Source organism: Phalacrocorax carbo, chromosome 2, assembly GCF_963921805.1.
Source record: "Phalacrocorax carbo chromosome 2, bPhaCar2.1, whole genome shotgun sequence".
NCBI classification, from domain to species: Eukaryota; Metazoa; Chordata; class Aves; order Suliformes; family Phalacrocoracidae; genus Phalacrocorax; species Phalacrocorax carbo.
Genome location: NC_087514.1, coordinates 142,849,628 through 142,877,025, shown reverse-complemented (window position 1 = coordinate 142,877,025; position 27,398 = coordinate 142,849,628). Strand labels below are relative to the sequence as shown.

General features: G+C 38.5%; 1 protein-coding gene across 4 annotated transcripts in view; it reads left to right on the top strand.

Moving 5' to 3' along the window:
* Nucleotides 1-27,398, top strand: part of CDK14 (cyclin dependent kinase 14) — a 323,920-nt gene that overhangs the window by 151,009 nt on the left and 145,513 nt on the right. For all 4 annotated transcript variants that reach the window (XM_064444644.1, XM_064444647.1, XM_064444646.1 and 1 more), the window contains one exon: nucleotides 10,895-11,018. In XM_064444644.1, the coding sequence (XP_064300714.1) occupies nucleotides 10,895-11,018 (124 nt within the window). The remainder of the gene's footprint in view (nucleotides 1-10,894; nucleotides 11,019-27,398) is intronic.

Below are 27,398 nucleotides of genomic sequence, written 5' to 3'. Positions count from 1 at the left end.
GTTCAAGCTTTTTAAAATCCAGGTGGATTATTAATAAAAAGGACACTGGAAAAAAAGAGAAAAAACATCGGTAAGCCGGAGCAGATGAAACTACCCTTCTACCATGAGCAAGCCCATTGGACAATTAAAGTTCTTTTTTTCCTGTGAAATAATATTAATGTAAATTTACTATATGTATTTAGTAGACTCTTTTGCCAGGCCAGCAGCAAAGCCTAGCCTTCATTCATAGTAGTAATTATTAAAACCTAGCATAAGAATTTGAGGACCTACCATTTTAAAACTGATTCAGCCTGCCTGGTGTTTTCAGTGAAATACCGGCTCTCAGGCTACGAGTAAAAGATACCTTCTTAGCCCAACAGAGTGATTTCTTCAGCTGGGAGAACAGGAATTGCAGAGAGAAGGGAACCCAGTCATGTGTTACCAACTCCCAGACCTTTACCAGCATGCAGAACTAAAATCTTGCACTCCTCTCTTCTTACAGAGGAGATAAGCTGGTTACTACGTAATATCATAATGCTTTGTTGCACTGTACACAGTTTGTTGACTTATGTAATTGTGGTTCCGAGACTTTGCCACCTATTTTGGTTTTAGCTCTGGACAGAGTTTTCTATCTGGAGCTTCAGCTGATATTTAAGGGTTGAGCTGAGCCATGGTAATTAGCCTTCTCTCCCTGCCAGCCCCTTCTTGCTAGAGGTCCTTCAGGAATTTCACTTTTACTAAGACTTTTAGACACTGTTTGTTCAGAGTCACTGGTTTTGTGATCCCTAAATAAATTTTTAAAACTTCCCATTGAGCAATTATATTCCAGTAGCAATAAATTAGTCTTGGCTTTCTGGGGCTAACCTGTGAGATTAAGCAAGTGATGTTCTCCCAGTATGACAAAAGGCCCTCTGCCTTTTAATTTTGTTCTTGAGGAAAGTATTGCCTAGTGATGGTATTGCTTTTTGGCTTGCTGCCAGTTATTATAAATACAAAACCACTTAATCATACATTTTTCTTTTTCCAAAGAATATTATACAGTAGTTCCTGTAAAACAGTACTTTATGGGAATGCAGAAGCAAAGCCATTATTTACTTATGTTTTAGTTTCTGTAGGACATCTTAAGCCTAATTATATTTCTGAATTTTCTCCATGTTTACAAGCTAAAGACAATGCTGTTCCCTCAGGCTTACTTTTAGATGAAGAATTGTAAATAGAATAAGATCCAAATTACTTTGATGGACACACATGTTGCTGTCCCCTTGGGTGTTGTGTTTAACATTGCTTTTCTCTGTGGTTTCAAATAGGCTATTTGCTGTCACTTAAATATTTTAAATAAAGAGTAAGCAGAATATTATAAGTATGTTGAATTATAAAGAAGAATGTCTCAATTGGCAGTTGTAGGAGTCTTGGGACAGTATGTTTAAGCAAACAAAAAATATTCCTTCCTAAAGTATTAGGTTTAGCATTTTTAGTGGTATGTATATATTCACACATAATGATTTCAGAATTTTGTAATTCATGTGTGGAGGCCCAAGTCTTACAAATAGCATCAGGTTTTAAACCCTTAAAAGAATTTGTGTGTGAGGCTGAGATGTTATTAGCTAAAGTTGTTTTTAAAATACCTATCCCTGAGAATGTTAAACTGAGTATCCTGGTAACATAAATGTGGTTAGGTACCTGCAACATATTTATCAGCTAGAAGGGAAATCGGCAGAAAGCAGTTGCTTCAATCCATAGATTCTCCAAACTCTCTTAGCTCCAAATACACAGTTGTATACATCTTTGGTAACTAACAGGCCTGCATATGTACCATTAATTTATAACTATATAGTAATATACTGTGTATAGTTTTATAGGTAGAGATGAGGAGAGAAAATAATTGGTTAGCAGGTCCCTGTTTAATAGGCACAGCCTCATCTTCTCAAGTTTTGAAGACATCTTTCCCGGTTTTTCCAAAACGGAAGGCAAGTAATAAATCTTAAGTACATGGCCCCACATATAACTATGTTTCTGTTAGAAGCTACTGCTGCAGCCTTGTACATGTTTGGAGCTAAGGGTCGGTTTACAAGTGTATACCGTGCGGTGCTTGCCAAACTCCAAGATGTGGCTGTGGCAAACTGAGGTACAAGACTTGCTTCTGACTCTCCCTGTGCTCTTCCTCCTGGCCTGGGCTACTGAAATCTGTACTCCTGGCTTTCTTTTCTACAGCTGTGGCTGCCTTTAGAGATAGTTTATACTTCTTGGACTCTCAGCTGAAACATCTGGATTGCTTCCTACAGCAGGAACTCTAATGGTCAGAGCAGCTAATTGACCCTGCCAGTGATTCTTTTTTTTAAATTATGATCTTCGTTCTGATTTGTGCTTCTTTCTGCCTGGTACAGAGCCATCTCCACCAGCCTTTTGACCTATCTTCTTGGTTCTCCTGAGCCTTTGTTTGCAGCTGTCCATAAATGGTTCTTGTTTTGTAAAATCATAATGTAATTTTTAAGTATCTTTTTTTGTACATTTTAGCATGTCCTGTGAAAATGTAACAGTTCTCAACTTGTTTTAACTTTGAAATATCATCTTTGTTTTAACTGCATCTTTTACTCCATATTATTAAATTCCCAGCAATGTAAGTAATTTAATCTTTATGTTTTGATGCATTTATTTTATAGTTGAGTCTGTCTTCTGTAACTCTGGAGCAAGTGGAGCTCAGGCTTGCATCTGTCATGCCTGCATTGCTTTTTTGCATTCCTGCCTTAAAAATAAATCTATTAATGAAAGCTGATTTGCTTTTTAATTAGTGATGCTGCATTGAAATAGCTGTAGTCTTTTGGGAAAAGCATTCTCATTTTTTTTCTCTCTGCCTTTTTTCCTCTGCTTGCAGTGTTAGAGCTAATATCGATTTGTGTGAGCATTTGACTTCAAAAAAACATCTTGGACAAAATAGAAAGACCCACTATTTCTCAATCCATGCCACACCAGCCCGAATGACAATGGGGTTGTCAGCCAGACAAAAACAGTCTCTGTCTCTTAATCACTCTCGAAATGTTTTACTTCAGGCAACTTGGAAGGCCCCTATCGTCTACTGTGACCAGAGGGAGAAGGAATTTCCAGTTTGTTCTTATTCCATCTAATATTACTGCTCTGATTTGTTCTCCCTGGGCACCTTTTCTCTTCCCAGGGCCAAAAAGTGGTAGGAACAAATAGGCAGACCCTCTTGTTGAACTTTGCATGCAGGGAACAGGAATATTCAGCCTTGTCCCAGGAGCCTTCAAAACTTCAGCTTTTACCCATCTCAATTCTGAGCCTTCCTTGCTCCTAGGAAGCAGGGCACAGCAGTCTTCTATCCATAATTAATGGATATTTTTGAAGCAAAACCTCAACCAACTAAGCCCTACCCCACCACAACCTTTAAAAATATTTTTTATCACTATTACACTGAGTCAGAGAAAATAGTTGACTTTCAAGGTCACATGTAAGGTATGTGGCAAAATGTTGAGTGGAATTTGGGTATTAAGTTTCCTAGGACAGCCCAATAATCTCAGTAAAAAATATGCTTAAGTTTCAGAAAAAAATACCCTGTAACTAGTTTCAGTCTTAAAACTTCTATAAAAAGAATTTAAAAGAAATTTCATTAATAGGCATTATTGAAAGATAATGGGATGCTGCAACATTTTTCTGTGTTAAGTGCTCAAGATCAGCCAACTTTATAGCAGTCTAAGTTAAAAAAAATTAACAAAAATCCCAAATCAGATATGATAAAAATATTGGATTTATTAAACCAAAGTTTTAATACTGGCCTCCTAAACAAGTTGAAGTGCACATCGAATTGAAAATGTTGAAATATAGTGAATATTATCTGATGTTATCAGAAACCTCTGGCACTTAATCACTTGCGGTATTCATTCATTCTTCTCCATACTGCAGTGCTGTGAATGTTGTCCTTAACTAATGGTTGCAGTTTTTAAAGTTGAATCTGTTTTTGTCAGATGAATAATTTTCGCATTTAATGACTAATGTGAAAATTAATAATCTGAGTCAAAGCCATAGGGTAGTTGTCATCTGATGTCTTTTGTAAACGTAAATATTTATCATAAAGCTGGTTACAGCTTTAGAATGATCTGAAGCTCAAAGGGTAGGGAAGCATGGAGAACATGGAAGGATTAGGCAATTCCTGTATCCCATCCTCATGAGGCTTACTGCATTTGAAGTGCAGCTGCTTGAACTTTGGCAGTAGCAGAGCATTGCATACTGGCTCTTGCTAAGCATTAGCTCCATTCAGTATTAGTAAGAGATAAAAACATATGCTTGTTAGTGAAGTATAGTATCTGAAAAGCATGCTAAAAATGCTTTGGTTTTTAGGTTACAGTTGTATTATTGATGTAGGCCTCCCTGGTGTGCGTCTGTTTTCTTTCCATTGTGTGATTGTATAAACATCTGTGGTGTGGACAAGAGGTTTGTGGTCACCTTTTTTGTGGGAGACGTGCATTGAATCACATGGCCAGTCCTGCATCCATATGTGCCAAATGTGTGATTACGTGATGCAGGGGAAGCTGTGGCATGTGAGCATCTCTGTGTAGCCAGAAGTGTCTGACCAAAAGGTTAACTGCCATAGACTTAGGTGTACAGGAAATTGGGCAATTAAGCCATGATAATACATCCAGCTATGATGAATTTTCATGTCTTGTTTCACCTATCATATTGGCTCACTGGACTTTAGAGAAAACACTCTTTTACTCTAAGTTAATACATGCTGTGGTGGTCCTTTTAGTTTCATTGGTCATTACTGGAAGCAATCAAACTAATGTCATGCTTTTGAAATCAACTCCTACTCACTGAAATTAGTGATGCTGCTGATGTAGAGTTGAATTAAAAATATATTTCAACAGATATGCTAAGTAGGAAGCAATGCTGTTTAACATGTTTGAGAAGTTGCTATTTTTCATTCCTCATTCAGCGAACAAGCAGGTGTAGAGCAGACAGAATAATGTTATGCCAAATTAAGGTTCTTTTACACATGGCATTGAGAATTGATTATTTAAATTAGACTTTTTAGTTATCAGACATTAAATGTGGCATCAGCATTTCACTCTACTTCATGTCAGTCTTGTCACTTAAAGTAATGATTTGATAATATGCACAACTGTGAAGAGTAAACGCAGAATCTTTATCAGTGTGTTAAAATTCATGCTCAAAGAATGTCACTTTTATATTTACTGCAGCAAGAAATACGTGCAAACTCCAAACTGAAAGGAGAGTGTGTGTGCGCAATTTATTGTCTGTGTGATCTGCGTGGTACATGTATGGCGAAGAGCATGAACATGTTGTAGGGATGAAGAAGACACTTTTTCCGGTGTCTTTAAAATCGGTAAGGCACAAATTGCCACCCTGACCTAGTTCAGCATGGGAGCAAATTGGTGAAAGGTAGAAAAGGAGTTTTAATTTAACTGAATTTATTTTTACTTTTGCCATTCAGAAGAAAAAAATCTGAGAGTCTTCCACTTATTCAACATTAGCAGACAACTATAACTGATCATAAGGGAGTGTCTTTATACTTGGTTAATTAAGCACACCTTCCTCATTGCAAATGACTAGTAGTAGTACCCAGAGGGGACAAAAAATGATTAAAGGAACATCAAATAGAATATAAGTTAGCAAATTAACACTTTCCAATCTCCTTCCTTTGCAGTTCTGCTGCAAATAAGTAGAAAAATCTGTAGGTTTAGTATCTTTTTATAAAGTAATGATAGGATGCGCGTTCCCAGTGGCTGTATCGTATGCATTTCTGTGTGAAGTCTTTGGTGAGACTCTCGTGTAAGGAATGCAGGAACAAGTTAGAAGCCTTTATAAATGTGTTTTGGAGATAATTATTCTAAAATTCTTTTGGAGAGAACTCAGTTGGTTCCAGGGAGGTCAGACAGCAGAACCTTTTATTGAGATTAAGCTTATTATGACCATGAAAATCACTCTGATTCAAATGGCTAACAATATTTTATTCAGATATGATGTTATTCCTAGGGATGCAAATTCATCTCAAGTCAACACTCTGTTCCTGGAATTTCTTCTTCTGACAATTTAAGCAAGAGAGTCTACAAGGCTTTGACCTAAAAAGTTCAGTATTTCCCCAGGACATTGTTAGAAGTGAGAAGCTGGATTTTATCTTGTGGCATTATCCTGGCTGGGAGGAGGGAGAAGAATAACAAACCAACAATGATAAAAAAAGTTGTCCTTGATGAGCTTTTGACGTGCTAGCAGAAGTCACGCAGAGACATTTCTCATTGCTTCTGTGATAATATATATTACCAGGTAGTTTTTTATTACGTTAATGGTTTAAATTAAGTAGGTATAAAATTCTCAATCTAGTAAACTCAAATGTAACTAAGCATTATGTTCAGATGTGTTTATTTCCAAGGCTGTGAGATAGTACTGTGGGAATTTATTACCTCCTTTTGCCTTGGTAAATAGCCAGTAATTCACAGAAGCCTGTAATATCCTCTGGATGACAGGGAGAAGTACACTGGTTGCAAGCATGAGGTGAGGTGTCTTGGGTTGGGTTTCTTTTACTGGTATTTTTAGATTTGATGGCCTATTAAGGCTGGATATGATATCGATTGATGCTGAATACACACAAGGGAATTCAGATTATTACGTGATACCCAGCTGGTGTGCTTTGAAACATAGAGCAAGCAGGAGCTCTTGTGTTATCAGTGATGAGTGATCATAAAGCTTGTGCAGTGTCGTGTATTACTTTTCAAAAGTAACTATGCTAATAAAGCAATATGAGCTTGCTAAAGGACGAGCACATTAATCCAGTCTTTGTTTCAGCTTTCTTCTGAACTAATGTGAACTCATGGCCCAGGTTAGCTCAGCTCCATTTGCAGTCTCTTGCTGCAGAGAGCGCAGAGCCAAGAGTTCTGTGCATCTTCTATAGACTAAAAGGTTCCGTATAGCTTTCTACTTCTGTATCTAAGTCCGGGTCCTTTATTCCCACAATGCAACATGTAGTAAGGGAACTCAAATGCAGGAAATAATTCAGAAATCCCTCTGTGCTATCAGGGAAAGTCAGTTCCTGACTTTTTAAAGTCTCTGACAGGCCTCATTAGTCTGTTGTCTTGGGCAGCATCCTTCTTGTCATTGGGATCCTTGATGCCTCAGCAGATGCTGTGTAGAAACAGTACATTTTCTGGAGAATGTCACTGGGCATGCTGTGAATTTCTTTCTGCTTTTCACTTACCCCAGCATCCTTTGCCAGAAACTCTTATCATCTCTGGGAATGGAGAGCATCCTAGCACTTCTACACAGATCACCTATGCATGAGCATCCCCCTTTATCATTAGACTCATCAAAGCTTTCAGAACCCAAGTCAGACACTGTTAACTCCCATTGGTCCCACATGTTAGATGTGTTTTGGGTGGCCTGTGTCAGTGTTTAGTTTATGAGCTCATTTGGATGAGAAGTGCTCAAGATCCTCTGTGACATTCAGAGGCCAACAAGATAGTAAAGAATTCTGCTGCACGTGAACCATCTTGCAGCTGTTAGATGTGTGCATGCAATGGTCTAGGTTGTACACTTACCCAGGCTCATGAAAAACACCATGAAAGCAGGGCTGTTCACGTAGGCAGCTGGCAGGTCTCTCAGAAAATTTAACTGGTTTAAAGAGACGTTTGGTCAAATGTTGCATGTAGCTCAGGTAGCTATCCAGGCCTTCTACTTGAAAGATTAGGTAGATGCTTATCTTTTTGTGGAGTTGAGGGCTTTCTCTTGTAAGTTTTAAGAACTGCTAATATTCTTTTAATATCACAGTCCATAAACCCCAAATTAGCTTTGACTGGTATGCATTGTTCACACTGACAATGGAAATTCTTCATTAAAATATGTTGCTCAGTAAAGTGAGAGCTGCGTAACTGTTAGGGGAGAAAAGGTATTTCTTTCATGGCTGTAATAAATAAGCAAGGCCTGAACCACAAATATTAAATTTTTTTTGGTTTGAATGTGAAGTGTTGAGCCTCTTAATGTTAAGCCTTGCTGAAAACCTGACTTCTAGAAACAAATCCCATTCCTGTTTTCTGTCTTTTCCAACTCTCATCACAATGACCCATGTAATTTTGTTAAGTCTCTCATTTTATCACCACAATCTCCGTTCTTACTAATAAGCTACAAACAGTGCAAGTGATGTCCTAGGCTGTTTATTACAGGCTATTTGACACTTATACAGCCTTGTGTATGACCATGCAAAAATTAAAATTACTGACATAAAAGCTCAAGAACCACAAGTCTATATTATTTCTACCTGCAAAACCAACCCACTGAAATGCATAGGGAATTTGCTATTGAGTCCTTTTAGACTTGTCCTCTGGTCCACAGGACTGCCATCCTGTGGCCTTGGAGAAATGGCAGTTCCATTGCTTCTTCAAAACCCTCTGCAGACACCCCAAGCTGAGGCTGTATAGTAATCACAACTAAGAAAGGTGGAGGAAGGAGCAAGTAAGATCAAAGTATGACCATGAAAGATGGTATGCCTATTTCAGATTGGGTGTATGGGGAAGAGGTGATGGTACCATAATCAGCATTCATTTCCATCCTTGTGAAGGTAATGCAGGTAGTCTTGAAGGGGAATGGGTTTCTTGGAGAGGGCTTTCCTCAAGACGGGGGGGGAACTTGACTGTGAGAAGGCAGAAGTGTTTCTTGCGGCATCAGAAACTGTTCTTTTCAATTTGTCGTGTCTTTTTGTGGAGTAGGTAACCATTGTTCTCTGTTCCCAAGCAATCTCATAGGCCTTGTGGTTTGCAGAATGCTCTACTGCCAGGCGTTAGGCTTATGTTTTCACTTAAATCTTTTCACATTTAGTATTACCAAATAAAAACAAAGGTGGAAAAGAAGAACCAACAGAAAATGGCTGAGTTTACACTATAATGAATTCAGGGAGACTTTTTTCCCCTTCTCTTTCATGATCTTCCTCCAAGGAGGAAGCAATTGATACAGTGTATGTGAGTGAATTAATTTACTTTTGTGGAAGTACTTGATGAGTACAACATGCCTACAAGTTTGGAATAAAACTGCATTTCAAAGCTGTCCTCGAGCAGATATTTATTCTGTTTAGCTGTGAAATTGTTGGGGTTTTTTCTTAGCACGTCGTGTCAAATGACTTGACTCTTTGCATTAAAGCCAAAGGAAAGCCCACATTAATAAATACATTTTGAGTTATAAAGATTACAGTGGTTTAAGAAAACATGATAATTGAAATTTCTTTGCAAATTTAAAAATAATGTTTGAAGTGAAATACCATTTGTTTAGCATAGCAAGCTGGATATTTTCCCTATATTTTTATTAAATAAATATTGTTATGAAGTAGTTTAATAGAATTTAATTTATATTTTAAGGCTGTAATGAAAGCCGTTTCTGCTTCCTGCCCTTATTAAAATAGTTTTTATGTACCATGAGTTCCATTTTAACCACAATTCAAAAAGGAATGTGCATGTTACTTATGACTTTCCTGCTATTCTTTCTTTAGTTTCTGTATTTTGCTCTTTGGTTTCCTCAGCACATTGTTAGACCCAACCCTGGCAAGAAGGTGATTGATATGGCTCTTTGTGCCCTGGCTAAATAGCTAAACATACAATGTATTGTGTCTGCACTCGGGGGAAAAATGAAATGCAATTAAATTCATTTCAACTTCAGTAACATGACATTTCTGTTTCTTTCATGTCAGCCTTTATTCTCTTCTATAATCAGATTTTGTAACCCCTTTTATAATGTCTCCTCACTTCAGCAGTCACTAAATAGGATGCTTGTGTTGCAAGTTAATTAGAAATTCTCATGTCCCTGGGTTGAGTTTTCCCAAATCTTTGGTGTGGTTTCCACGTCTTCTGAAAGACCACATTTCACTGGCCACTGAGCTGTGAGGCACAAGGTCCATAACCACTCTTGAATCCTCCGTGTTTGGCTTTGCAAAGGGTTGTTGTGTTCCCATTTGGAAACTGTAGTATTTCTTAAAGTATTTCAGGCAATAGGAAGGGTCTGTATGTTAGGAGAGATCTTTCAAAACTGCAAAGAAAACTCCTGGAAATTGATTGTTCACCCTTTGTATTGACAAAATCCATGAGGGAAACACTTACGGCCTTTCACAGCAGGTACCAATAAGAATGTGGGAGAATGATGAGAAAGGAGATCTTCGTTCATAATTATAAATTACAAAAATACACAATATCAATGCTTAGCTCTAGGGAAAGCATTTGTAGAGTTCAGCGAAGGGTTAAAAGAAACATGGGGCATGAGTTAGGTTCCTATCTAAATTAACCTTAGAAACTATTATATGTAGATTTCAAAGGTCATCATTAGATTCAGTGAGAATTATTATTTCCTAATGAAAAATACATAAGCAACTCCCATTAAAAAAAAAGCTTTGAAGGAGAAAACCTATCATACTTGCAGATTTCCTTGGGTACACAGGCATTATTGTTATACTATTAATTTCTTCTTTGTTTTAGCTTCAGTGTCCCATCCCCCAGCCTTTATCTCCCCATTCCTCTCCACCCTGTACTGTTGTTTCCTATAATTAGTGAAGATACACATCTGTCTTCAGGCTACCACCTAATCTCTAAGGCCATATGGGTAAATGGAGTATAATTATAATTTGGTAGAAATTGAGACTTCTGCACGTGGTTGTATTGCTCTTGTTCTTTTTAAAGCAGGCAAACAGAATCTATGATATAGTAGGGCTTGGAGGCTGGGGTTAGTACTTGCAAATTACATATTTTTTAGATGGAAATTTCGTTGTGTTAAATTTGGGTGGGAATTACACCAGTTTGGGAGGAATTCTGACGCAATGTTACCACAATATGCAAGCACCCTGCGTATTGTGAAGAAATCACCTGTGGTTATATGCAAAATATTAACAGAGGTCATTTTTTGTCCCCCTCTTTTTCAGTTATTTTTATTTCAGTTGCTGCGAGGACTGTCTTACATCCACCAGCGTTACATTTTGCACAGGGACCTGAAACCACAGAATCTTCTGATCAGTGACACGGGGGAGTTAAAGCTGGCAGACTTTGGTAGGCAAGCAGTTAATTACAAGTCTCTTATAATGTTGTAGGAATGTCAGACAGATGGTTCCATTGATTTCTCTTCCCCCCACCCTATTCCTTAGACACACCTTCTTCATTGTAGATAATTGCACATTTTTCACCTGAGTGAAGAAATTGATTATGGTCAACAAAATGCTTGATTAAAAGGGAGCAAGTGAAAAACAAATATATACTCCAGTTCTCACAAGGAAGAAAATGCTGAAGGTATTTCAATTTTATTTACCATAAAACCTCTGAATTAGAATTCAAAACCTTTAAAAAGAATAGAGAGATACCTGAGGAAATACAGACTATATGAAGAGCACAATCACTATATGCAAGCAGGTTTAGGGTTGTGGAGATCTGGATTAACTTTCATAAAATGGTCATGGAAAGAGACTGAAGGACACAAGAATAAATATTCCTTCTAAAGAATAAAGGAAACTAGGATCGCCTGGACTGCTTTCAGTAGCCATTTCCCCTCATGGGGAAGCCTTATGTGGAGTGTAAAGTCAGGGGAAATTGTCCACTGAAATGTTAGCCTATTTGCCTTTTTTGAATTTTTTTTTTAATACTTTCTAGTGGCTACACTGGGGCAAGTACTCTTTCCTCTGAAAACCATTGTGAATGCAGGTGTGGAAAATGGCAATATTTTTCTTTAGTGGTTTTTACAAAATGTTGTAGGAATTTCTTTCTTTCCTGTAGGTCAACTTCTCAGCTACTGATTCCACCAGAATTTCTGAAGTAAGCCAAAATGACGACACAAAATTGGGAGGAGCTGTTGACACTTTTGAGGGCAGAGACACCCTGCAGAGAGATCTAGACAAATTAGAGAGCTGGGCAATCACCAACCATATGAAGTTTAACAAGGGCAAGTGCTGGATTTTACACCAGGGGCACAGCAACCCCCGGATGTACCTAGAGACTGGGCAATGAGAGGCTGGAGAGCAGCTCTGCAGAGAGAGACCTGGGGGTTCTGGTTGACGGCAAGCTGAACATGAGCCAACAGTGTGTCCTGGGGTGCATCAAGCACTGCATTGGAGCCGGTCGAGGGAGGTGATTGTCCCTCTCTGCTCTGCGCTGGTGCAGCCTCACCTCGAGCGCTGGGTGCAGTTTTGGGCACCGCAGTATATTAAGGATACAAAGCTACTAGAGAGTGTGCAGAGGAGGGCCATGGAGCTGGTGAAGGGTTTAGAAGGGAAGCTGTATGAGGAGTAGCTAAAGTCACTTGGTTTGTTCAGCCTAGAGGAGAAGAGGCTGAGGAGAGACCTCATCATGGTCTACAACTTTGTCACAAGGGGAGGAGGAGGGGCAGGTGCTGATCTCTTTTTTTTTCCCTGGTGACCAATGACAGGACCCAAGGGAATGGCAGGAAGATGTGCCAGGGGAGGTTTAGGTTGTATATTAGGAAAAGGTTCTTCACCCAGAGGGTGGTGGAGCACTGGAACAGGCTCCCCAGGGAGGCGGTCACAGCACCAAGCCTGACATAATTCAAGAAGCACTTGGACAATGCCCTCAGAGACATGGTGTGAATTTTGGGGTTGTCCTGTGCAGGGACAGGAGTTGGACTTGATGATCCTTGTGGGTCCCTTCCAACTCAAGACGTTCTATGATTCTATGAAAATGTGACCTATGGGCTTTTTAAAAATATCTTTTATTTTTATGACTGCTATCCACATCGGGCTTCACATTTCATCATCAGCAGTAATGAGGGAGCCTTATGTGCTAATTAGCAATTTCACTGTTAATGTAGTCATGTCTTTTTGTCTTTTATTTAGTGTTACTGCAATTAGCAGCTCAGTGCATATTTGCTATGTTAGAGAAAGGAATAGGACTTCAGGTGGACACAGTCCACAAGAACTTGATGGGCCTTTGGACTGTAAAGCAATTAAAGAAACAGTATTAGAAACAATTATTATCTGGTTTTATGTACCATTTTCTGTTGCTGTTTTCAAAACTTGGAACATGCCAGAAGTGTTTCAAAGATGCTTAAAAAAGCATTCTAGCATGCTGCATTTTACTATGCGATTTTACCAATTAAATACATGAAACAGGTGACTCATAAAGTGGTTTTTTTTTAGCAAAATATGAGCTAGTCCTCTCTTGAAGGTGCTGTTTGAGATGACTAGTTCTGTTGTATCATTTATGTGTACAAAACACTATGAACTTATTTGACTTCCAAGTATCCCTATAAGTCCTTCAAGAGATTGTGATGATGGTGCTCTAGCTTTGGTGGATACTGAAAACCCTGTAGATGATCTTACAAATGTTTCATATGGTGTGGGTGTTTTGCAGGGGAGAGGCTGTTGCTGAAGCTGTATGGATTTTGTGGCTGGGAAGAGCGAGGCTGCAAACTTTTCAGCTGTGTTTTTAAGAAAACAAAAAACCCCACCTTTCACCAACACTGTTAAATGCCTTGCTGGAGGTGTGAACCAATCAATGAAATGTCCAGCTCAGACATAGGTTGACCTCTCTTTGGTTGTATTGCCTGATGTTGCCATAGAGCAGAGGAAAAGGTGGGATGTTTGGTTTTGCCGTGCTGTAGTAGGAAATGTAACCATCATTTTTTATTTTGCCTCGTTGCAGCACTAGGCTAAATATCCTAGTGATGACATCAAAGGCAGGATTTTCCCAGCTTTGTGTTGGCGGGAATTTAAAGTTGCCCATTGTGTATGATTTTGAGAGAGAGGACACGTAAGTACAACCGAAAAGAAATACCCAGTAGCAGACATAGGAATGTGTAATATTGTGGAGAGGATTTTTTTTTTTCTCTTGTAAGTTTGTCCTGACCTAACAGAAAACATCTGCATAATCTACTCTTATACACTGAGAGAAGATATATATCTCTATTTTTTTAAAAAGCTAGATTTTCTTTCATGGCTCATGATCTTGTAAAATTGAAAACCAGATGGGTTAAATTTCTTTTCTGAGAACCAAGATGAAAAATTAGAAGTGATGAGGTTAAAGTCTGAAGGGTCATGACCTCTTTCACTGGAGGCATGAGAAATGAGAGCACATGGGTGTGCACCCCTGTGCCTATTTTCTTATTTAAACATTGTATTATTATAGACCATCTTTCACTTTCCCTGTATGAAAGACTCTTCTTAAACAAGATGTAAAATACAGTCCTGTTTCTCTTGATGTTTTTCTCCACGAATGACTAATTCACAATAATGTGCTTGGAAGGGAAGTCGGTTTAGATTGCATATTTGATTAATTACATAAGAAGCAGTGTGGAAATTAGAGAGATGGGTGTTTTGCTTTCAAATGCACTCAAGGCAGGAGGGAACATATCAAGAAATCAGTTTCTGTCAGAGACAGGATTGACTTTGCTAGCACAGTAAATATAAAAGCCTAGAGCAAAGGCCTTTTAGTCTCTCTAAGGACAAGACCTTCAGAATTTGGTTTCATAAGTTTATAAAAAATCAACAGCATGGCTGAAGTTTTTCATTTGGCGTTGGGCTTATTTAATCTCCTCAGTGTAGGATATCAAATACTTAAAAGCAGGCTGTAGTGGATCATAGTTCTTGAATAAACAAGGTAAAAGAAAGGCTATTCATGCCTGCCAGTGCATTACACTGCAGCTGAAGTGGAATCTTTGAATAACCGTGGGCATGTGTTTTTCTACAGCAAGGCTCCCAGACATAGATACTCCACTGTGTGGGAGTGTCTTTTGTTCAGATGAACAGTGGTTTGCTTTTCTGTTCATTGTGCTATAGCTGTTAGGAAATGAACATTTATGAGAATACTTAGCAGTCAAATGAAAAGAGAGAAGAGAACAGAGAATTTATCAAATTAAAAATGGATGAACTGTAAAAAGTGGCTTTCTTGAGAAGATATAATAGGGGAAACTACAGCTTGAATAATTGTTGCTCTGAAAAATAGTCCTTGAACTCTGTTCCTGCATTTTTTTTTCAATCTAATTAAAATTCCAGAGGAAATTAAAGTATATTAGGAATTCTCCTTATGAAATGAAGAGCAAGAATTATTTTTGATCCTGTGGTGTGAATTTGGCTGTCTACGGGTTTGTTTATTTTTCCCTGCACATATGTCTGTCTTGAGTAGAAATAAAGTATTATAAACCTTTAATGAGTAACACAATAAGCAATTACAAACTTAAATGAGAAGAGCCTTGTGCTTAATGCTAGTTGCCATGCAGACTGGGCTCCATGGCTGTTCCTTAGCCTTTGGTTAGTAATTTCTTCACTTTAACTTTTTTTTGCTCTGTATACAGATGCATCTATTTGGCCTTGGATGTGTATTGACTTAAAAAAAGGAAAATCTTTGAGCCTTTGTTCAGGAAAGTCATTGCACAGTTTTAAAAGCAAGGTATGTTTCTAGAATAAATGCATTTATCTTAACTCTAAACAGTGTCAAAAGGCTGTAGAGCAGTGGATAGGATCATGAACGTGCAGACTGAACACTAAGAATATACTTTTTTCAGGAGTTAGTTGCAGCCAGGTGATTAGTAATCTGAGCAAATATGTGATTTGTATTCATATTGAACATACTATAACCAGTGCCATATGTCATTTCAGTGATCCTTTATTTTCAAAATGTCACTTTGAACATCTAAGAAATACATACCAAACACTATAGAAGCAAATATAGCTGAAAACACCAGAGAACAGGCAAGCTCTGCCAGGCATATTATCTTTGATTCTGCATGAGGTTTCTTCTGAGTGGCCACAGGCAGAAGGGTTTGGGGCGTTGGAAGGGTTGAGATGGTAGCAACAGAAGCTCTGTGAGGAGATTAAGTCATATGGGAGGAAAATGTGTTGAGATGAACGAGGAGGTGGGCAACAACAAGGTGTTAAGGAGGCAAAGGTAAGATGCTGGAAGAGAGAGTGAGGGAGTACTTCAGTGTTGGAAGCAGCCCAGAGCAGTGGTGAAGTCTCCATTTGCTTCACTGACTGGACAAAGCCTTGAGCAATCTGGCAGGTTGGACTAGGCGAATCCTTTTTGTGTGGTTCTGTGGCTCAGTATATACCATGCTTGCTTTGTTTTGGTTTGGTTTTTTATTGGGTATTGGCATTTAGCTATTGTGTATGCTGATATAAATCGATGTTAGCTAATCAGTTGTTTGCACGCAGATTATCATACTTAATAAACTCCAGCACAAAGTCCCTAAATAGCTGATAACAATCAAGTAGGAGGTGGGTCCTACCTCCTGAGTGTGACTTTACAGGAAGGATTGACTCTTTTTGTGCCTTGTTTCTTACTCTGTGTCCCAAAACATCCACTAACAGCCTAATATTCTGACTTCCAGGGGCAATATGGACCTTTAATCTGATCATAGTATGGTTACTCTTATATACCCTTTAGTTAGAATAATTTTCTGCCATCTTGGTTTAAAAAATATGTTGTTATACTTGTTGTTCGAATTTTTGGATAAAACATTTACATAGCTTTTGAGGATAGGTGCATTGACATCACCTTTCAATGCATTGAGAAAATCCTCAGGGCACAGGTGTCGAAAACAAGACATTTAAACTTGACTAGCATGTGAGGCTGTGGTACCACTTCTGAGGCTGGGGGAGAAACTGGCCAAATTACTAGTAGGGCCCTTGTCCTGCTTTATCTGGGAGCTGATCAAGCTGCTGCTGGGGATTGTATTTCAGGGGATTGCTTGTTTGTGAAACTTCATTGCAGCCACCTTTCCCATTTACCTTTCCTGCTAGGCCTGCAATAAAAGCGAACTGCACAAAGTGGGTGGATGAGAAGTTTGAAGACCTGTTTGGTCTCTAGTTTGGATTGTGCAGTTACTGTTAGTGCAAGGACCTCTGGTATAGTCATATCTTTTAATTGGGATGCCATTCTTTTCAGTATGTACACTGACCTTCTCACTATGCTATGGGTCGAAGACACAGTATATGACTGTGACTATGCAGGTACCTGAGAGGCAGAACTGCAAAATATTATTTCAAAGTATGAAACATCATGTCTAAAAGGTATTGTTAGCTTGACTATAATTGGCAACGATAGGAAAACTTGCTGATTGATATTGCTGTTGTTATTAAGACTTGAGTAGACATTTCCCCTTCCCTCCTGTTCTCTACCCTGATTTTTGTTAGTTTTGGTCCTTTAAAAAAATCTTCAAACTGCAGTAATATCACAGCAAATTCTAGTGTTGCAAGGTGGGTGAGAAAGAGCATCTGGAACTTAGTGCTTTAGTGCTTGTTCCTGCAGTCATAGAGTTGCTCTTCCTCGTCTGTGGGAGTGGCCTTTGGAGAGAAAAACAGCATGAGAATATTCATGGAAATGGCTTTCCTTTACTCTCATAAATAACACTGACCCTGAAGATTTTCTTGTCAGCTTTTTGTTGTCTTTAGCAATCTCCTTGGATGAGTAAGGAGCTGCAGGAGGTCTGCATTGTGGTGGAAGTCCTGCCTTAAGCTTTCAGAATTTTGTTAATATAAAGCCCTGTGATGTAGTAAAAGAAAGAATCAAGTGTGATTGAACCATGCATCCTTCTAGATATATAGGATGATTAATAATAGATCAAGTGAAGAGGCTTGAGGTTTGTAATAAAGAGAATTATACTCAATGGAGTTACAGTTTAAAACTGCAGCTGAGTATTAAAGAGGATGTTTCCATGAATTTCCATATAGATTTTTCTGTGGGGAGTATGTCAGGGATATGTTACGAGGGACAAGACTATTGCTATACAGTTTACTCTTAAAATGATTAAAGCTATGTTGACAACTTGAAAAAAATTATTTCTTTTTTCACAGTAAGAATCCTGTAAGGAATTTCTTTGCAATGTACCATATAAGATTCATATGAAAGGTTGGATAGCATAAAAGGTTGCTTGCATGGATAACTGCTATGTTTTTCTGTGTAAATGCTCCACAGAGTATCAGTTCTTGAAGGTGCTGGTATAAGATGTTGTCACGGTGCCTGAAGAGCTGGTACTTTATATTGTCGGCAATGCTTGATGACACTGTTTGCAAAACTCCTCTGAGAGTGTCTTTAGTTATGTAGGCTGGCTACCTTTGATCTTCCTGACTTCAAGTGAGTTTGAGGAACAGGGGGCTGTGGCACAGCAGCCACCTGGCATTCAGGATGAGCTGTAGGAGCGGCCTGGGTCGCTTCTGAGGCAGCTGACCCACAGCGGGCTCCTGCTGCCTGAACAGCCAGCCTTGTCGGGGCTGTAGAAATGGTGGAAGCTACCTGGATTTTTGTTATCGGAGGCTGCTATGGATAAAGCTTACCCCAAATGTAGGTCCACAGACCCCTCTAACACCCTGTCTGAATTGGACAGAGAAAGAAAAAGGCATGTCTTTCCCATATTCCTGGGGGAGGTTGCTGTTAACCCAGGTGCCGCCTGTTCCCCTCTGATAACAGCCTTTGAAATCTGAAGAATTTGTTCTTGGACACCCCAGGAAGGTCAGTAATGTGTTTATTTGAGGCCTATATTTGTATTGAATGTCAAGATATGAAGATGACTTCAGTGACAATGTTTTAAGTTGAAAAATAGGAAGTGGGAACCTGGAAAGTGAAACCTGAATGGCTCAAACTTGAGTTAGCTTGCAGGTCTTTATAAAAGACAGTTATTTCTGTAATTAACTGTAAATGCAGTGCTTTCTTTTGAGAGCAGAAGCTGATAATACTGTTCACAGAGGCAGCTGGCCTGGTGGCCTGGAGCAGCAGAACTGACTGTGTGTCCTGGCATAAGCTCAAACACACACTACCGAGTCTGTGAAAAAAGCCCTTACCATCCCCATTGCTTTCTAGATCCAGGGAAAGGGAGGCCAAAGCTCAGGAGCGGAGCTAGGGGACCTTCTAATCTTTTCTCCTGGAGGAAGGATTAAAGTTGTAGGCTATGAATGCTGTGGGTACTGTGGACCCAGAGACCCATGGCAGGCTGCTGTGTTATTTGCTTTCCCAGGGTGACAGGCTTTCCCTCTACCCCCAGATGTTCCTTCTCAATTTCTAATAGTACAACTGTCTGCTGTCAGGAAGTAGCCAAAGCTGCCTCCTTCCCCTCCCCTCCCAGGAGCAAGGGCTTCGCGTGCTTTGCTCATGACCTTCTCTCATCTTGCGCAGAAGAAATCTACGGTGAAGATGGAGAGGTGATGTGTAGGTGGCAGGAAATCTCAAGTGACAGCAGTGCAAAGGGGTAGATTTGATTTCTGGCATTTGGGCCGAAGAATTCCTCTGTGCATTGTTTTAAAGGTGAAGATGTAGGAGGCTGTGGTCTAGTGCCGTTGCAGATGCTTCTTGCTTCTCACGTCTATTTGGTTTGTTGTTCCCATTGTGGACCTCAGTCTAATTTGCTTCATGGATCTGATGGTTTTATTGAGGTATCAGGTAAGTCTAAATAAAAAAATGCCATTGTGAGAATTGATGCAGGAAAAATACCTTATGGACAGAAATTGGGTTTGATAGTCTATGGAGAAAGAGTAGATTTGACCCAGGTTTCCTGTGTGGAGACAGCACTTGACAAAAACTGTGACATTCAGTTTTGTTCAGCTAAGACTTTAACTTCTCAAGCCACACACTGAATTTTTAGCGGTGTCAGTCTTCACTGATTGCTTTTTAACAGTTGAAATTTAGATTCTTTAAATATACTAGCCTTTTCAGCTATTACTAAAGTAGATGCTGTAACTTAAGCCCTTTCCACTGAGAAGCAGTGTGTAGGATTATGGGCTGATAAGGAAATCTTTTTTAAAATATTGGGTTTTTTTAAGCCATTAAGGAGCCAGAGATTGGTGTGGTTTACTAGATGGTTCCCCCGTTAAACGCATCTCAGATTACTTTAGGGTTCAATCCTGTTTCCCAGTTGTTACAAGTTAGAGTTCTATTGAGCCTTTAAATAGGAAGAAAGCATCTTAATTATCCATTAAGGGCAATAAAGGAAGTTCGTTATGACACATTTAAAACAACTGTGATGAAAAATCTGTTTTAGTGTTTTGTACTTAAGAACAACATGGGATTTAGATGTCACCTGTACTGCAGCTAGCTCAGTGCTGACTGGGATCTTGCATTATTACCACAATCATGATTTTTTTCGTTGCTTTGTATTCCCCACCTAGGTGTCAGCCAGGCTGTTATGTGGTGATTGAACAAAAACCATGGAGAACTGTGATCTGCTGTCTATACAAGAGAGATCCATCCATCCAAATGAATCTGTAAATGTATTTAAAATCTGGGCAGTAATGACAAGGGGTTTTTTAATTCAAAAAAGCCTTATTCAGTCATGTGACCATGTTCTCCTATCAGTTTTACATGAGAACATTTTCTTTTCCTGCACATCTTGCTTCTTTTGTAGCCTTAGCCTTTTGACTACTATGGCTACAAGCCCCTCTGTGTAAAATATTGAACTTTCTTTAAAACTGTGTTGTTCTGAAGATTCTTTGGCCGTTTCTGATATGGCAGTTATGGTGAAAAACAGCCACTATGGTCATGGTAGATTTTTCTAATATAGCCATCCTGGTTGATCCCATAGTACTCTCTATCTTTGTTTTTTTGGTCTGATCATGGTTTTGTTTAATGTTTCCTTATTTAAGAGAACATACTGTATTATATAGTAAGAAAATTATGCCATATTTTAAAAGAATTTTAATTTCATTAATGTATTAATAGTTATGCAGTTTTATTTTACATAGGAAATAATCAGCTACGTGGAATTTAAAGGATAACTGGAAAATGGTGTGGATTAAAGAAGGAAGAACTCCTCATAAGTCAGAACAAAAATATTGATATGCAAAGAAAAAGATAAACGTGACCAGGGACTGGCAGTTCTTTAAGAGAAATGTGCCATTTAACACGATATGAAGTAATTACATAATTGAGATAGTGTTTTAAAGACGTGATGGCTCTGTAATGTATAACATCATTTGTTTTGCCCCAGACAGTATAAAACCTCACCTTATGCAATACAGTCACTTTTTATCTAGGTAATTTTGAATAATTTATGCAGGGCTTTTTCATTCCTTCTGAAGGACACAGTGCTGGTTATATTAATATATTTATAGATGCACAACTTGTACTGACGTAAATGAAAATCATGCTTGTAGGTCTACCTGCATTAGGATGAGAATTTCCCCTGTGGCAGTTGGCCTTCATGATAGCCGGAAGGGGTCAGGCAGTGCTTGTCTTAGTAATACTTAACACTTCTCCAGTGATTTACGCTTCCAAAGAGCTGTACAAATGTTAACTCCACATAGCCACCCTTATATATGTTACAAATAATCAAACTATAAGACTGAGAGGTCAAGCAAAATGTTGAAAGACACAAAGATACCAACCTTAAAAGTAGGAGATCAGGAAGGACCAGCTTTTTATCTGGGTGATGTGGGAACATTAACAACCACCTTGCATGGGAAGGAAATGCTGCTGTATGGCTTTACCGTTATGTGGTAGGGAGAATGGGTGGTTAGATCTTCACCTTGGTAAAGGTGCCCAAGCTCTCTCCTCCAAGGTCAGTTCAGCTTTTCACGCCTTTGGCTTTTATGGCTTATAATATGTCAGATTTTATAGCAGTTTTTTCTGTGGTCATTGGAAATAAGAAAGGAGACTTTTAGATGTTATCTCTTTTATTCCCACCCACAGACATGAACATACTCATATCCTTCTTATTGCAGCAATTTTAAAGTCACTCGGACATAAAATTTTTCAGTTATATTTGTTCTTGAGGCTATATTTGCTTTTTAAGGATATTTCTTTGCAATGGTCTTGCATGGAGAAGTACATCCATAGTCCTCAAGTTAAAGAATAGATAAAAGAATGGCTTGGTTTCAGTACTAGCAAATTTTCATTTGTTTTATTCCGTTACAATACTGGGTTCTGCAATTCTATTGACTTAGTAGGGTTACATCTGTACATAATAGACTAGATTTAATCGTATAGCTCTAATTTTGCTCTCCTGACAGTGGCATTTCAGTGTTTCAAAATCACTGCAGAGAAAGATGCCACGTGAGGAACATTTGCTTTTTAACTACATATTTCCAGAATCATACCGTTAAGGCACAGCCTTAATGCTCTTCTAATATAACTTTTTTAAAAAACAAAATTGTCTGTTTTCATTTCTTCTTTTTCTGTGACAAAATTTTATTAAGAACTGATCAGATGGCTCTGCAGGAATACAGATGCCTGATTACTGATGCAAAGTCAAATAGTCATTTAGAACTAAGCATATTGGAATGTCTCTCACATAAAACTTTTCTTCTAAGATTTGTGATCCAGCTAATTTAAGATGACATACACATTAAATGAGTTTTGAAGAGCAATTCAATTGAACAGGTGAATCTGAGACTCCAGAGATTCCTGTTGTAAGATGTTGCTTTATAATATTGCTTTACAGAAGCAACAGTTCTTAAAGAGGTTTTCTTAATGGTTTCACACTTGAAAGCAAAGTGAAAATAATTTTAAAATTTAGTGAAATCTTTAAGTCTCCTATAGTTATTTTGTTCTTTTTATTTCAAAAAACTTTGAAATAAAAATAACTGAGAGGGTTTTTTTAAATTATTATTTTTGTTAGTTTTGCACCAATGCCTGTACCGTGCTGTACTGTTGTTTTCAGATAATTTTTCTCTGACATAAGCCAGAGCAGTCAGATGTGTTTTTAGATGCTGTGGGTGTTACCCAGTCAGTGAACATATGTAGTATTGTGATAGCACGTGCAGAACATACTGGAGTTCTTTGGCAGAACAGCCAAGACAGTGTTTTACCTGCTAAGGTAATATGTAAGCTGCAGAGTATAACGTATTCTAGCAATGACAAAAATCAGCTGAGTATTTGTCTTATCTATGAATAGTCTGGCTCAGGTACTGGAAACAGCCTGGATTAAACTCTGTGATCACTAGAGAACCATTTGTACCAGGCAGGACATGTGGTTCAAAAGACAAGGCTGAATAATGGAACAAATGCAGCTGCATCCTGCAGTGTAGAAATGGATGCTTGGGTGGCACCTTAGCTGGAAAAGCAGGCACATCAAACTTAATTGCATTGGCTGTGCAGTATAGGGGCCAGGAGTCCGTGGCTGCTAGTTGCAGAATTGTGCCGTCTATACATAAGGCAGACCTTGTACTGTAAGAACTGATGGTTTCAATATCCATGTGGTGACAGTTCTTCAAATTCACAAATTCCACTCCTGCAGGGTAATGTCAAATGGCAGTATTGTTTGATTTATAAATAAAATAGTTGTTAGATCTGCTTTTCAAAAGTAGTGTTTGTAGATGTTAATGTTGTTCAAATACTTGCTTCTCCATGTAGCCCTGTTCTTGTTAAACTACCTATCCTAGACCAGTTCCTGGGATCTGATCTCTTTGTAAATAAATTTGCAGGTACTTGATTAGGCTTTTAGTAGCTGACCATGACTTGAGGTATCCCCTTCATCAGAGTTCTCCAGATATTTCACCTCTAGATGGGAAATGATGGATCAGCTAAACTGTAGTATACCACTGGAATAAATCACTTCATAGAGTAACATCCCAGGGGTCAGGTGGCTATCGTTGCCTTTCATCAGTGTTCCAGTGCTCCACAGATTAACTGCACTGAGTTGTGGACTCCATTAATAGAGGAAGAGAGTGGTATGCATTCTCTGTGGCATTACCTTGTCGCTGCCAGTGTTGTATGGTCAGTTAAGAAACAAAATTACCTGAGTGTAAACAATTGGGATTAGATGCTTGAGTATAAAACTCTCAGTGAAACTTAGCTTCTGTGTTTCTGTTTGGATGACTGAATCACTACAGTAGCACCAAATTGTGCTCATTTAACAGTTCTTCAGCTGTCAGGCTTAATACAACATTAAACTAAAAGGATTTAAATGGTACTGCTGCCCTATATATGATGGGCTTGAATCTATTATGTGTTCAGTCCTCAGTACCCGGAGGAAGGGGGAGGCAGTTTGTCTACATGATAATTTTCTAAAAAAGATAAATCTTGCACAGCACAGAGGAAGCATATTTATTTCTTTACTGATTTCTATTTAGCCTGTCTCATGCAATATGTCAAGCACCTACTGCAGTTCTATCAAGCGATAAGTTATCGAGGTACCAGTTGATAAGGGTTCATTCATTTTTACTTGAACCCCCCAGATGGAGTAATCCAAAAAATGGATCTTGCAGTCCTGCTTTTAGTTGTACAGATAGGGATAACAGTAAATTGTTAACTTCGTACACAATAACCTGCAGTAAATCGTTAACTTCCGTGGTCACTGTCTGATGGACTATTATGCTTCACCAAATTGGACATCCATAGCTCTCAGTTTCTCTCCATACAACACTTTTCCCCTGGATCCCTTTGTTTTTTCTTTTCTGAATTCCTTTGATTTGTTAGGGGGAAATCCTAATGACAGTGAAACATTTATACCTGAAAACTGTAGGAAAATGGTCTGTTACCTCTCTTGTCTTCAGCAAGTTCATTGTTCATATATCTTAAAAGTCCATGTATAATTTTTCTATTATTATTATTCTCTTCTAAACTCAAATCATTGTCCAGTATTGGGGTCATCCATTCACAGCTGCTTCCCAGTTTTCTCTCTTTTCTCAGGGAATATTAAAATATCCTGAGATTCATTGCCTCTCATTTTCAGTGAAGAATTATTTTCTGCCTGTTTGTCTTTTCTAGAACTTCCTCCCTGCGCTCTGCAGATCCTCCCAATTTAAAACCATCTGTTCAGCCATTGTTAACTCTTTGCTTCAAACCTAATAACTTCACTGTGGAATGAGTAATACTGGCATTTTCACTTACAGCCTTATTAGCAAAGTGGTGTGTTCATGCTGGGACGTTGTTATGAGTACAGGACATCATCTTCATATAGATTTTTTGTGAGACAACAAACTGAGGATCATTAAGTAAAAATTCAGAATCTGGAAAGCAAGATTTAAATCAGTCAACTGTTAAGGTATTGGGGGCACGTATACCACATCCATAATGAATCCACGTCTTTTCAGTAATGCAGAAGTTACCTTTGATGTGAAATTACTTGCTGTCCTTGAGTTCTGTTAGCTTTCGCATCTGTGTGAATATTTACAGTGTTGGTGCAGATTGTTTATTTTTATTTTTTTTTCTGCCCACACTGTTATTTTTCTGCTTCCAGACTAGCAGAGGCAGTTTGAACATATTCATTCTGACCCAGAAGGCCATGACAATGGATATATTTTCCCAATGTTGGAAATGGAACATATATTTCTTTTGCACTTCCATACCACTTTTTGATTGGAACAGAATTTTTAGTGTGTTTATTTCTGCTAATAGACACTGATGAATTTGGCAGACATGGTACATCAGTGGGCTTTTTCAAAATGTGTCAGAAATTTTTTATAAGGATTTTAAAGCAGGGAAATAAACAGCTTTATAGCTAGGATGGCTTTCAGTCAAATTAATCAAAGGGATCTTTTAATATACAACCGACAGCTGAGCTCTTTCTCATATCCCACTTTTCCACTGCCTATGATCCTTTGGGTGGCTCAGGAGGCAGAGGAGAGAGGTGGTGACGAAAGAGGTGGTGCTGGAGTTGTTGAAAAAAGAAAACCACTTTTCACAGGGGCTAAGTCGTTCTTCCTGGTAGCAGAAAAAGTATTTCTGTGTCTCCCCTTTCTGTAACATGTGTTTGTCAAATTGTCAGTTGAGTCCTATTCACAGACAAGAATAATTATCATCCCTGTTAACGTAGGTGATTGTCTGAAGACATACATGAGATAAGATTTGCAGGGAAAAATAATCTTTTATTAGAACAACTGATAGAGCTGGAAAAATCAGACAGGCCAAGAGGCACACATGCCTTTTGCCTTACTTATTGTTCTCTGCCTCTTGAAGTCTGACTCCTCCACTCCAGTTTGGAAGACCAGTCATTGCTCAAGTGCATTTTGGGAATACTAATTTGGGAACCTAATTAGGCTCTCCCTGATAGTGGGTAACTTTTATAAATGAACAACAGTACCATAATCTAGTGGCTATATTAGAACTCAGACATAGGATATTGTAGGAAATTAATCTTATTTGAAAGGAATTTAACTCGGATGCTCTGGTAAAGCTGCATTTTAGAGACGCATTCAGGTAAATAGCAGAGGGACCTAAAGGCTGCAGGTCACTTTTGACTGCTGAGAACTGTCTTCTGGGTTACAGAGCTGACTGCTGCATTGAAGCAGTGTCAGTGTTTCCACCCATTTTACTTCTGTTTTGTTGTCATTCGGGTACTCATTGAATAACATTGGAAAACAAGTAGATGAGTAAAAAGGTTAAGTGAGGTTGATAGTTCATGATCTACAATAGAATACATCAACAATATTTTAATATTTTAATACTGTTACTGAATTGTAGTTATGGTTTTATAAGCTGTTTACCTAGGACTCTAGGTAATTGTTAAAATAGAACAGGAGGCTGAAAAAGGAAGCATGAAAAGAATCTGAATCAAGGAAAAACAGCAACAAAAATTTTTTTTTTTTACAGTATGCCTTGCTAGAGCCCTTTTTGATATATCTAAATCAGAACAGTAAACAGCTGAACACATTTAAGGTATAATGGAAAGGGAAACCGTGCACATGGTTGGCAAGACCTTGTTTTTGCAGATGTGACTGGTTTTCCTTATTTGCAGAATTGTATTGGCTGTGAACAAAGGCTTCCTGATTGTCTTATGAACTTGACTAGAAAGCCATCTTGCAGCTAAAGAGATATCAAATATTAATATTTGTGCTCATGTAGCCAAAGGTGTGTGTATTGAATAGGTCTTGAGGCTGGATGTAGCTACGGCCTCTTGTAAAAGCCAAATATAATTTTAAAATTACAGTGATAAATCAGTGCAATGTGTTTTGTCAATAACCAATGCTAGATAAAATCAGATACAACCTCTGTGTCTGAGATAAAAGATAAAGCCAGACAAAGGAGAGAAAATTGTATTTGCCAAGGAACGAAATATCTTTTTTTTTTTTTTTTTTTTTTTTTAAATTCAGAGTAGGAGGCAGCAGGAGGTTTTGTGTGTTAAAGACATATACATAGATAGGCATAGATCATTCACTCTGTATTTTAAATACAGGCCATTGCAGGGTACCCTGAGCTGTTGATAATGAATGAGTTAAAAGAATGTTGTGGTTTGTGTCCCAGTGCAGGTAGATGCTGTTGTGCAAGCCTTGCAGTATGTAATGCATGGGAACAGTTTCTTCTTTCAGTTTGGATAAATAATGGCCAGAGAAGTGAGTGCCTGGAGAACATTATACAGTGTCTGTTCTTCCCATAATTGCACACAAGTTCCCCAGTGGGTCTGATGTGACCTGACTTTTAATAACTGGGCCTTGTGCTTGGCTTCCTTCTCTGAAGATAAGGCTGCAACAGCAGGACAGGTGTTGACCTTTTATCTTTCAGAAGACACAGGAGCCTGAGGGGAGTTCGCTGCTTGTCAGGAGGTCCTCCCTCCACCTTCCC